Source organism: Cyprinodon tularosa, unplaced genomic scaffold (assembly GCF_016077235.1).
Source record: "Cyprinodon tularosa strain WSP-4 unplaced genomic scaffold, ASM1607723v1 ctg1070, whole genome shotgun sequence".
NCBI lineage: Eukaryota > Metazoa > Chordata > Actinopteri > Cyprinodontiformes > Cyprinodontidae > Cyprinodon > Cyprinodon tularosa.
Window position 1 is genome coordinate 108,270 of NW_024037861.1, and position 12,496 is coordinate 120,765.

Sequence of the window (12,496 nt, forward strand, 5' to 3'; positions counted from 1 at the left end):
CAACCACACACGCTTTATTAAAATAACAGGATCAAAACATTTAGCTAAATTACGCTCCTCCATGGAGGATAAACATGCATCCGCTTCCATTAGGGTGTTTGCGTCCAGCCTGTTGGTTTGGAAGATAAATGGGAGTTTAATGAGGGTGACGTCTCTGCGTGACCTAATGGGGTCTGTGGCAGCCAATAAACAGACTGCAGCAGGCAGAAAGCAGGCAGTCGCTGCTCATCAGGTATGCAGAGCGGAGTCATCCACAGGTTATGGTTCAGTCAGCACCATGCAGGAGGAGACCAGGTGGAAACGGAGATTCACTCAAACTACAGCTTGTTCTGCTATCAGAGGAGCTTCTAGATGCTTACTGCAAACAGGCTCTACTTCTACATCAGAACCTCTTCCAAACTAAAAACAACTAAAGTTGCTGTTTATTGGTGTTTGTGGATCTTTATAATGTTTCTCTGCCCTCTGATTGGTCCAGAGGAGCATGGGTCATGTGACCAACTGTCTGTGCTAAGATATCCTCAAACACTGCTCATTAAAACGGAAAAACCTGGAAGTTTGATTAGAGCAGGATCACTGACACTGACTCCTGTCAGAAAGGATGGTCTACTTAAAGTTTCACTGTTTTTATCTGCAGGTTTGTTGCGTCATTCTTTAGATCACAGTGCGCTTCATAGGACACATGAACAACAAACCTAAAACCCAAGATTTGCTAGCAGAAGATAGAAGAGGCTCAGCAAAGCCGCCATCAACACCTTAAACCACATCGTTCAGCATCAGGGATAGAAAGCTGATTCCAGAATGTTTCCTAAAGCGCATTCAGAGGAGGCCTTCACTGCTGCCCGTCAGGTGGAGCCGGTTAATTCTGCACCACCATCCATCCGTCGCCGCTCCTCATCTTTAGATAGAGGAGAGAAATGAACGGTCCAGAGCAGGAGGTCGGTGAGCGGACGCACACAGGCAGCTGAGGGGAAGCAGAAGGTTGCTTCAGGAATTTTCTAGGATTCCTCTCCTTCAATGAAGGAGCAGAGTTTAGCTTTGAACATGGCTACATGTGAAGCTCTGGTTCTAAATCTGGACTGTTAAGCTGGAGACCTGAGGCTCCCCAGGTCAGGTCTGACTCAAGTCTAAAAAAACCCGGCAGGGAGCTGCTCCTTCCCACCCTCTCCTAACACCCGCAGGATAAAGCAGAAGTGGTCCTCGTCCAGAGAGTTGAAGTAAGGATAAAGGTAGAAAGGCGAGGCCTGATTCCTGGGTCAGCTGCTGAGTGACGCGGCTAACCTGAAGCCGGCTCTCAGGAACCATGACACAGAAAGGCTAATCCAAAGCAGATCCCAGAACATCTCAGGGTCCTTTGTTTACTGCTCTGATGGAGCCGTTATGAAAAGAGGCTCTGCATTCAGAAACGATTAATAACTATTGAGCCTGTTTGGTTTCCTGTTGCCCAGACGCTGATAGGGAAGGCAGGCAGACAACCAGGAGACACATTAAAGCCCGTCGGTAAGGTCAGTTTACTCCAGTCAATGACTTAAGTGGACAGCCATGGCCTTGTAATAGTCTGGTCTTTCTTTCACAGCCTCCTTAAGCAGAGCATGAAGGTACAGCAAACAAGATAAAAGAGTAATGCTGTAAACAGTATGGCTGTGAGGTCCCTGATGATGTCAGGAGGACAGAGCCTGAGTGCTGCGAGCGCTTCCATCAGACGGACGCATCAACGGGCAGCGCTGAGGCTCGGCAGGAAGGAGTTTGGTGATTATAGAGCGGGGACCGACTCTCAGTCGCACCAACCTGAAGGACTCCATCATCATCATCATCATCATCATCATCGTCGTCGTCGTCCGATGGAAGGTTGCCTGACATCCAAACATTTCCAGACCTTTTTATTCGTCCATCTTTGGAGCGTTTATGACCAAAGCAAACGATGCTGATGAGACTTTTTAAATGTTTAACGTTTGAATGACTTCATCCGTCCTAAAAGAACAATATGAAGAAATCCTCCCTAAAACGGAGCGGAGGTTCTATTATGCATCAATTCTTTTATATTTCCGTTATTCATGTTTGTTTTTCCATGTCAAGAAGACCTGTTTTATTAAAATAGATCTATACTGTTTAAAGTTAAGTCCAAACCCAATGAGTGAAACTTTACACACTTTTGTTTAATTTCACCACAGAGTGAGTTCTTTAGTTTTTAACGGGAAAAAGAACTGAATTATTTCCATTTATTCCTAAAACTATCAATAAGTGAACAATCTGGAGAATGAGACTTTATTTCAATGAAATAATCAGTTGTTTCTGATCTGATCCCAGAAAAGATTAAACTGCAGCTTATTTAATTAATGAGCCTTTTTTAAATGTTGGAATTAGTTATAATTCCAACAACTAGAACATCAACTGTACTCTGAGATTTCTCAACCGTAGGGGATAACAGTTAAGATAAAGCAATGAACAGGTGGTTGGTGAATAAATACCAGCACTACAGTGTTAGATATAATAATTTTGCAGTATGAATTTCACATCTTAAGTAAAAACCTATTAATGAATTACTAATGATCGAACTGCTGAATGATATCATTTCAGTTCATGTTACATGATGGGTCAACAAACATTTATTTACTTATTCTGATTTAAAGTTCAGGAATTAAATCTGGAATCTGACATTAAAATTACAAAAGCAGGAAAATAAGCAACAAGTTTTAGGAGAAAAGCTAATGAGAGAAAAAAATAGGATTGCAGCATCGCTGTTCTCTTATTTTCTTTTTTTAATGCTGTAAATAGTTATTTTAGATGAAGAGGTGAAGGGGAATAAACTGTAAAGCACATTCAGCACATCAAGCACCGCCTCTTAAAGCACCTCTGACCTTTGAAATGGTCGGATGATGTAAGCCAAACATTTCTAATGTATATTTAAATGGCCGAGGTTGGATTGGAATGAACAATCTGGCTGTCAGTTAAAACTCCAGGAAATGTGTTGATTATAGACGGACAGGCAGGAAAACATGCTTACTTGTAACAAAGAACTTCTTGGTAAAGGTGCAGCTGTCAAAGGCTGCAATCTTCTCCTGGAGGCTCACCACTAGAATACTGCAGAGAGAGGAACCGCCTGTTAATACGATGCAACCGTCACACAGCAGAAACGCGTTTATCACACCTACTGTTTGTTGCAGTGGAGATCATAGATGGGCGACTTGAACTGAATGGATTTAACCATTTCACCTGTCCTTAAGGAGTACAGGTCAGCACAGCAGTACGGGGGGCTCGTCCTGCAAACACAGAAACACCATCAATACTTTTCTGATATTTCACACTTAAAGTTGGACGGTTGAACAGAATGAAAGCAAAACGTTCTAAATAATCTGAGGAAAATTCATTCTCCAGTCATGCCTTTATTAACTATTAGCAGTAATTGGCACAGATTGGCAGGGGATGCGTCTCCAAACATGTTAAGGACATGTTGGTATAAAACGTCCAATAATTTTGCAGTATGATTTACACATCTTATGGAAAAACATATTAAAGAAGTACTAATGATCGAACTGTTGATCCGTTTCAGTGTCTTTATGGATCCAAATAAACAAAGGAAGTGAATAATTAACCAACTCTAAAGCCGGTCGTCTACGGCTGCTTATCAACAGAAACTAAACAGTTTAGCTGTTAGCTAAACAAAGGTCTGTTCTGAAGAGTCAACGAGTCGATGCAATCAGCTGGTTTCCCTTAAAAAAACTTTGAATCAATCTGACTGGATGATCTGGTTGATCTGGATCTATAAATCGACCCCAGATGACAGGATGTGAACTGGAGCAGTAGATATATTTTTTGTTGTAGTTCTTCTTCCATGAACAAGTGATAGCAGATTAAATGTTTTTAAAAAAAGAAGAAGCAGTTTCTTTAAGACAGACTTAGTGCGTTTAGGCAAGACTAAAACAATAAACCTCACAGCACTGGCTGCTTTACAGGTCGGAGTGCTCAGAGCTGCACTTACAGATATTAAAGATACTTTTGAAGCATAAGAGATTCCTATTAGAGTCTTTGCTTCCAGCATATCTTGATCCTGTCTGAGAGTTTTCAAAGTGAGAGTGAGACACACGGCCCTAAAGGAAAGGAAATGCTTTGACATAAAACACATTTAGGAAAAGTCTTTCAATCATCACAGCAAAGGAATGGCTTGCATGAGCAAGCTTCTCCAACAGCAGGCAGTGGCTGCTGGCAAAGAGCAAATGTAGACATAAATCTTAATCAAGACCCCGCAACCACAGTTACCCCCTACCCCCTCTGCCCCTTCCCTTCCTCTGAGAGGAAAGCTTCCACTGCCATTCTGTCCTCTGTCACCCTCGCTGAAGCCTGTGGTGCCGCGCTGGCTGAGAACCACCGGATGAAATAAAAAGATGGTTTTGTTTTCAAGCCCAGAGTCTGAGTGCTTTCTTTCAACAATACCTTTTTTTTCCTGTTAATTCTTTCCAAGTTGACTCTATTAGTCTCAGTAGGGGACTCTTCTTGGACATTGGAAGAAAATGATCAGATCTTAAAAGTTACACGAAAGGTCAAAGCAGCCTAAAGTGTTCCAGCAATCACTCATATCAGACCTTCTGAGTCTGTCATTTACAATCAGGTGATCGTTATGATGGACGTTCAGGTGTGCAGCTGGTTTGTGTCTGAACTCTAAAAATGTTGATTCCTCCATGCACTATTCGCAGCTTTGAAAAACCTGAAAAACTAAGTGGTGAAAGTTCTGCTAACTCTGGTTCTATTGTAATGAAACTGAAGGAAAAACCAGCATCAGTAGATGAGCTTTTACAGGTGCTGGTCATAAAATTAGAATATCATGAAAAAGTAGATTGATTTCAGTAATTCCATTTAAAAAGTGAAACTTGTATATTATATTCATACATTACATACAAACTCATATATTTCAGATGTTTATTTTGTTTAATTTTGATGATTACAAATGACAACAAATGAAAATCTCAAATTCATCATATCAGAAAATTAGAATATTGTGAAAAGGTTCAAAATTGATGGCCCCTGGTGCCACACTCTAATCAGCTAATTAACTCAAACCACCTGCAAAAGCCTTTAAATGGTCTTTCAGTCTAGTTCTATAGGCTACACAATCATGGGGAAGACTGCTGACTTGACAGTTGTCCAAAAGACGACCATCGACACCTTGCACAAGGAGGGCAAGACACAAAAGGTCATCGCTAAAGAGGCTGGCTGTTCACAGAGCTCAGTGTCCAAGCACATTAATAGAGAGGCGAAGGGAAGGAAAAGATGTGGTCGAAAAAAGTGTACAAGCAAGAGAGATAACCGCACCCTGGAGAGGATTGTGAAACAAAACCCCTTCAAAAATGTGGGGGAGATTCACAAAGAGTGGACTGCAGCTGGAGTGAGTGCTTCAAGAACCACCACACACAGACGTATGAAAGACATGGGTTTCTGCTGTCGCATTCCTTGTGTCAAGCCACTCTTGAACCACAGACAGCGTCAGAAGCGTCTTGCCTGGGCTAAAGAGAAACAGGACTGGACTGCTGGTGAGTGGTCCAAAGTCATGTTCTCTGATGAAAGTAAATTTTGCATTTCCTTTGGAAATCAAGGTCCCAGAGTCTGGAGGAAAAGAAGAGAGGCACTTCATCCACGTTGCTTGAAGTCCAGTGTAAAGTTTCCACAGTCAGTGATGGTTTGGGGTGCCATGTCATCTGCTGGTGTTGGTCCATTGTGTTTTCTGAGGTCCAGGGTCAACGCAGCCACATACCAGGAAGTTTTAGAGCACTTCATGCTTCCTGCAGCTGACCAACTTTTTGGAGATGCAGATTTCATTTTCCAACAGGACTTGGCACCTGCACACAGTGCCAAAGCTACCAGTACCTGGTTGAAGGACCATGGTATCCCTGTTCTTAATTGGCCAGCAAACTCTCCTGACCTTAACCCCATAGAAAATCTATGGGGTATTGTGAAGAAGAAGATGCAATACACCAGACCCAACAATTCAGAAGAGCTAAAAGCCACTATTAGAGCAACCTGGGCTATCATAACACCTGAGCAGTGCCACAGACTGATCGACTCCATGCCACGCCGCATTGCTGCAGTAATACAGGCCAAAGGAGGCCCAACTAAATACTGAGTGCTGTACATGCTCATACTTTTCATGTTCATACTTTTCAGTTGGCCAACATTTCTATAAATCCTTTGTTTTTATTGGTCTTCAGTAATATTCTAATTTTCTGATATGATGAATTTGAGATTTTCATTTGTTGTCATTTGTAATCATCAAAATTAAACAAAATAAACATCTGAAATATATGAGTTTGTATGTAATGTATGAATATAATATACAAGTTTCACTTTTTAAATGGAATTACTGAAATCAATCTACTTTTTCATGATATTCTAATTTTATGACCAGCACCTGTAGCTACAGGCGCTGTCACTGTAATGTTTAACTTTACCAATAAAACCTGCAGCTGAACAGATGCTTTCAACTAAACCCTGGAAGGCTGTGAAAAAAAACAAGCCTAATGTTAAGGGACTAAATCATGATGGAAAAAATAATTAACTAGAATACAGTCAGAATTCTGAGATTAAAGTCAGAATTCTGACTTTTTTCTCATTTTAAACTGAAATAATACTTAAAAATCTGTTATTTTTTTATTTTTTCAGTGGCCCTAATCCTTTTCCATATGTGTCAGATACATCTTGAACAGCATGACATGGCTCTCTGTCAGGTGACGTTTCCATTGAGACCAATAGCTGGTTGCATTTTCAAATGATTATATTTTTAAAAGTAAAGTGAGGGACCAGAGGAAACAACTGAGGAAGGAGGATTTGGTCCAACTATACAGACCCGGTACATCTGGGCTTGTTCAGGGTCGGCGGTATTTCACCAGCGGAAGCAGTAACCTCTGAAGATGAGTCTACAACTGCATTCATACTTTTTTTTCACACTTTAAGTTTGTAACAAAATAAGCTTTAAGATATTTTTCAGAAAGAAAGTCCATCTAAAGGCTTCATCAATGTGATCAGTTTATCAAGAAATATCCTACATTTAAATCTGTGTCTCTAAAAAAAAGGAGACGCGACCGCTGCAGCATCGTCCTGACCGAGTCACGGCTTCATTCATGCTGTTAGCCTGGAGGGCTAACTTTACACCATGCTGTTAGGAACGCCGAACTCAGCGGCAGGATCAGAGGAGGGGGGGTCTGTGTGTTTCTATCAATAACCACTGGTGTAAAAATGCTAGTTTGGTCTCCAGCTTCTGCTCTCCAGACATGGTTTAACTGCAGGCCGTTCTATCTGCTCAGAGAGTTCGCTGTGGTCACTGCTGCGTCCGTAGCTAGAAGGGAACGTTCCAGGCTGCTGTTGGATGGACAGTCTGGACTGCAGAAAGCCGAACAGACCCAAAGCAGTACCATCATCCTTCATCTTTCCATCTTATGCTTAATAGGCGCTCTGCTTGGGTGAACCAGGTAGAACAGATAGTCGTGTTTGTCTTTTAATTTGAAATAAGCGTTCTGATTCAACTGCTGATGGTTTTAAGAGTTTAGATGAATGCTAACGCTCACTGCAGACTGAACGAGCCACCTGGGTGTAAAGACGCTGCTGCAGTGGAGTGGCTAGCATGGTTAGCTCCCAGCTACCTCATGCTGGACACGTTGTAGAGGGCGCATCGTTAGTCACCCCTCTGTTCCTTTCAGCTGAAGCGACCCAGAGCATGCCAGACCCCCTGGGGGTCTTTCAAATGTATTAAGCCTTAAACTTTGAACATCCCTCAGACTTGAAAGGACTTTTAAACGCCTCTTCCCCTTTTATTGGTTTATTTGGGCTAATTTTCAGTGGTGTTTAGTAGGCTTGTCCCGATCCGATCCATGTATCGGATCAGACGCCGATATTGGCAAAAAAATGCGTATCGGCAAAGCATGTAAAAATGCCGATCCAGACTGCCAATCCAGTTAAAAAAAATAATAATCCGGTCCGTATTTTCCAGTTTCGCCGCTTGAAACGATCGATTCCACTATTTTGCGCCAGTGTTCCCCGAATCCGGTCCGTATTTTCCAGAACACCTTCAACACACCCACAGGTCTTTTTGGGTCCGTCTCCCGGCCTAACCATTAAAACAGGTGAATTGGAAGATAGCGGGGAAAATGTCAGCCGTGTGGGATTATTTTATCCTGCATGATGTGTAGATGGAGACTAGGTGTGGAGGAGATTGGGGAGTATAAGGCATTTTTGTGTAACTATTATTTGCACTGATTTTTTTTAAGCAGTGTCTTTTTTCAAGAGTAGAGTCCTGATTCTAAGTTAATAGAATATTTTCCACTCTTGTCTGTTTTGCATTTTTATTAAAACTTACAGTAATACTTGCACCTTTAACTGTTTACGGTTTTACTGTTCACTGTGCAATTTCAGATTGCTTTTCATAATTTTGTCCAGTTTGTTTTTATCTCTTAATAAACAGGTAAGTTTGTTGTTACCAATCATTGTGTTTTATTCAATATCACCTAATTCAGCTGGCTAGATGTTATCAAGAGTACTAAAACCCTTCTCAACATGAGTCTTACAACTAAGGCTAAATACTTTAACTTAAACTTAAATACATGCTCGGATAGGCTGGTATCGGCCAGTATCGGTATCGGATCGGAAGTCCAAAAACAATATCGGTATCGGATCGGAAGTGCAAAAACCTGGATCGGGACATCTCTAGTGTTTAGTTTTAGTTATTAGATATAATACTGTGTGATTTCAGCTAATAAAGGTACCACTGTATTTTAACTAGCAGTCCTTTGTGTTTATTTTTTGCAGTGAACGATTTATCACTCAGGCTGGATTCTCTCTTCTTTCAGTAGCATCCGAATGAACAGAGTCACGTTTATTTAGTTGGTGCCTGCCTTGATCCAGGACCAAAGAAGACTCAGCCAGCGGTCCTCAGTGACTATAGACCTGCTGCCCTGACAACCACATCATGAAGGTCCTAGAGAGACTTCTGTTGGTTCAACTCAGCAATCACACCAGCAGTTTGCTTATTGCCGAGGAGATGGAGTTGAAGGTCCTTCAGCGTTTGCAGCCAGATGCTGCAGTTCTGCTGTTGAGAGTTTGATCTCTTCCTCCATCATCTGCTGGGGTCAGCATCAGAGCTAATGACTGAAAGACCTCAACCAGCTGAGAAAGGAGGCCGGTCTGGAGATTGGACAAAGGAATCCAGAACTGTTCCAAAGTGCAGATTTATCACTGAGACACTGCTTGGATAGCAGCAATAAATTCAGTACTTTAGTTTGTATCAATATTTTGTCAACAAGAAAAAAGAGATGCCATTGAAAGGTGACCCAGACAATCACTGAACACATTTTTCCCGTTGATGGTTGACATCTCCATCAACATTTCAAAGATCCTCCCTTACAGCTTCCCTTACCAATCCAGACTACAAGCATTAAGATTAATACTGAATTTCTTCCCAACAATAATTTACTTTCAGGTGCCTGCAGCATCGATTTCAGCATTATCAGAGTCCAATCAATCCAATTCAAAGCAATATGCTGAAAAATGGTGCTTCTGGATGGATTCAAAGGACAATGATAACACTGCAAAAAATAGAAATCTCAATAAGTTATTTTTTCTTAAAATAAGTGTGTTTTTCCTTGATTTGAGGAGGTAAGTAAGACACTTTGCCAATGGAACAAGACAATTTCCTTTTAAAATAAGAAAAAACTATTTTATCGTCTTATTTCAAGTAAATCTTATCTAACTATCTTATTTTAAGAGTAAAAATACTCATTCCATTGGCAAATCATCTTATTTACCTGCTCAAATTAAGGCTAAATATACTTAATTTAAGCCATTTTTTACTTATTTCTGGATTGTTTTTGCAGTGAAGCCACCGTTATAGAATCAAAATGGCACAGAGTTCAATTGTTTTGTTTTAGCAGTATTTTAACAAATGGCTCAGTTCTAATGGAGGCAATGCGGGGTCAGATATAATAAGATTTCCTGATGCTGGGGACATTGGGGCGTTGGTTGAAAGCAAGGCTAAATCACAATTATCATTATGGATCATGGCGGGATGTCAGTCCTTGCACATGTTAAGGTGACGCCGAGCACCATTGCCCAGCTCAGTAACGGGCCTATTATGATGGCCCTATTAGATCAATGTGTCAATTACTATTACTCAAACTGGCTCTTGGGTTTGAAAGCATTCAGAATGCAGCACGTGGCAGGGAGAAGGCTGGGCCCATTTACTATATGTGACAGGAAATAAAACCACTCCAGGAACTACGGATCAGACAGCCGGCTCGCATGTTATACGACATTCAAAGGGCCACATTAAGAAGAACAAGGACAGGAAACCAACACTGTCAAGATGCAAAGAAAGAGCCTCTATTTTTAAAAGGAGCCGCTTTAGCCCTTCATCCTTTCTGCTGATTTTCAGGATAAGAGATTATCGATGATTAAGATTCAGAAGCTGCCATTTCCTTTCACTTCCTCTCAGTTTCAGCGGCATTGCACCTTAAATTCACACTCAGACAGCTAAAGAGATATTCTGTCACAAACTAAAGACATTAAGAGAACAGAGATCTTTTTCTGAGAAACAGGGGCCTTTATTTTCCCTTAAAGGGGCCCGGCCCCCCGCTATCTCCCTAAATTAACCCACCAAATATCAAAGCCAGCGCTCATCCATTTAGTGGTAACTTGTTTCTTAAAAAGTTTTGCAGCAGGTGCAATCAGCAGACACGTCGTCGCCATCTGCTGGCAGTACTAATTCACACAGCCATTAGCTTTGCAGCCTCTGCAGCTTCAGTGAAGACCAACGTTCAGAATGGATTCAGAGCGCTTTTCAAAGAACGTTGATCGTTCTGAGTAGCATGGAAACCTGGCAACTAAGGATTAGGAAGACAGAAAAATGGAGTAAAGATTTGAACAAATGGAGACAGAATAGGTTTCAGAGCCAAAGCTGCAGCGGGGGAGCAGTTTGCATTCAAACCGAGTGACAATGATATCGTTTATTGTAATAATCTCTGGGAGAATTTATGTCGTCATCATGACAGGTCTGTGTAAAGCAAACACAATAATGAGCCAACAGGGCATCATAACTGATCCAGAGAGCTTCCAAAAAGTTAAAAACAAACCACTGGACTTTGTTTCCCAGTTTAAAGATGTTTAGCTTCCCATCCAGGAAACTTTTTCAATTAAAAATAAAAGAAATATGTTTGAACAAGAACAAGGATCTAGCAAACCATATCATAGACTCAGGATTATCAACCATATGCATGCGTTTCCACCTTGATAAAATAGGATGACATCTGTTTTTGTGTTTCTACATCGATGCTGATCTTGTTCCATGAGGCTGAGGGCATTTTAAATGAACATGAGGTAAAGCAGGGGCTAAAAACCACAACATTTCTTGTGGATATGGAATGAGAGATGGAAGCCCTAAAAATGAAAAAGTAGGAAATTCATTTCATTCAAAGGAAAAGATGTGACCACATCGCCTACTGGTGCAACGTTTTACAAGGTCCCCAAATACACACAGCAATGACTTGGTGTTAAACAAACACAGGTTGACTTTGAGATGTTGATGCTGGTTTCACAGAGACAGAATTCAACACTCTGACCAGAGGCTGGAGGGAGGAACGGTACGTCCATTGGCATTAATACGAGCCAGAAACTAACCAGAGAATGCCAGAAAGTCAGAGTGGCCAATAACCGATATATGACATCCATTTAACAAGCACTAAAATCTCCATGAAGCCTGTAGAGTAAAAAAAGGCTGCTAAAACCATTTCAGACCGCTAAGAACAAGGATGAAATTCTGGAAGAGGAGTTACTCTGTTTGTCAGGGTAAACACTGATGAATAAAAGTAAAAATAAAACCTACACCCCAGTGAAATGTTCACACCCTCTGATCATGAAATCAAACATTAGAAGAAACAAATTACTGTGTGTCGACCTCAGAGTGAGAGATTAAACGCAGTAAAGAAAGGATGCTTTTAAAGGTTCAGAAAAAGCTGCTTCACTGTTCAAACTGATCCCCATTCTCCCATTTAAACCAGTAATAAAGACAAAGAGCTCAAACACTCTTCACCAGAATACCATAAGCATTTCCCCGTTAACATCCAACCAAACTAAACCTTTCAAGAACTGAAGCCCTTGATAGACCTTTATCTAAATGAATGGTCTTTGTTGGTCAAACATCTGAGCTCATACCTGTCTTCATTACCAGTCTTCACTGGTTGCGCTCTACTGGTTGACAGACTGGCTCTTTACAAGCAGTTGACAAGCCTGGGTGATCATAGAGGAACCTGAATGTTTACAGCTGTTTATCAGTCCTCATCAAGAACCAGACCCGTCTGAAGGAGCTGGTCATGGACCTCTTTGGTCTCCAGCTAATCCCTCCTTCTTTGTGTGCAGAGATAAATCCCCAGAATAATCCCAGATAGAGAGAAGCTTAGAAATCTGGTGGGTGTCTGTAAGATCTTTAGTCATTAACTGTGCTATAAGCAGTGTTTCTGGAAAACAG

General features: G+C 41.2%; 1 protein-coding gene across 1 annotated transcript in view; it reads right to left on the minus strand.

Annotated features, from left to right (window-relative positions):
- Positions 1-12,496, minus strand: part of bcas3 (BCAS3 microtubule associated cell migration factor) — a gene marked incomplete at its 5' end in the record, with an annotated part of 133,751 nt that overhangs the window by 100,390 nt on the left and 20,865 nt on the right. Inside the window, 2 exons of the mRNA XM_038290058.1 lie at positions 3,002-3,078; positions 3,150-3,257. Coding sequence (XP_038145986.1) covers positions 3,002-3,078; positions 3,150-3,257 — 185 coding nt within the window. The remainder of the gene's footprint in view (positions 1-3,001; positions 3,079-3,149; positions 3,258-12,496) is intronic.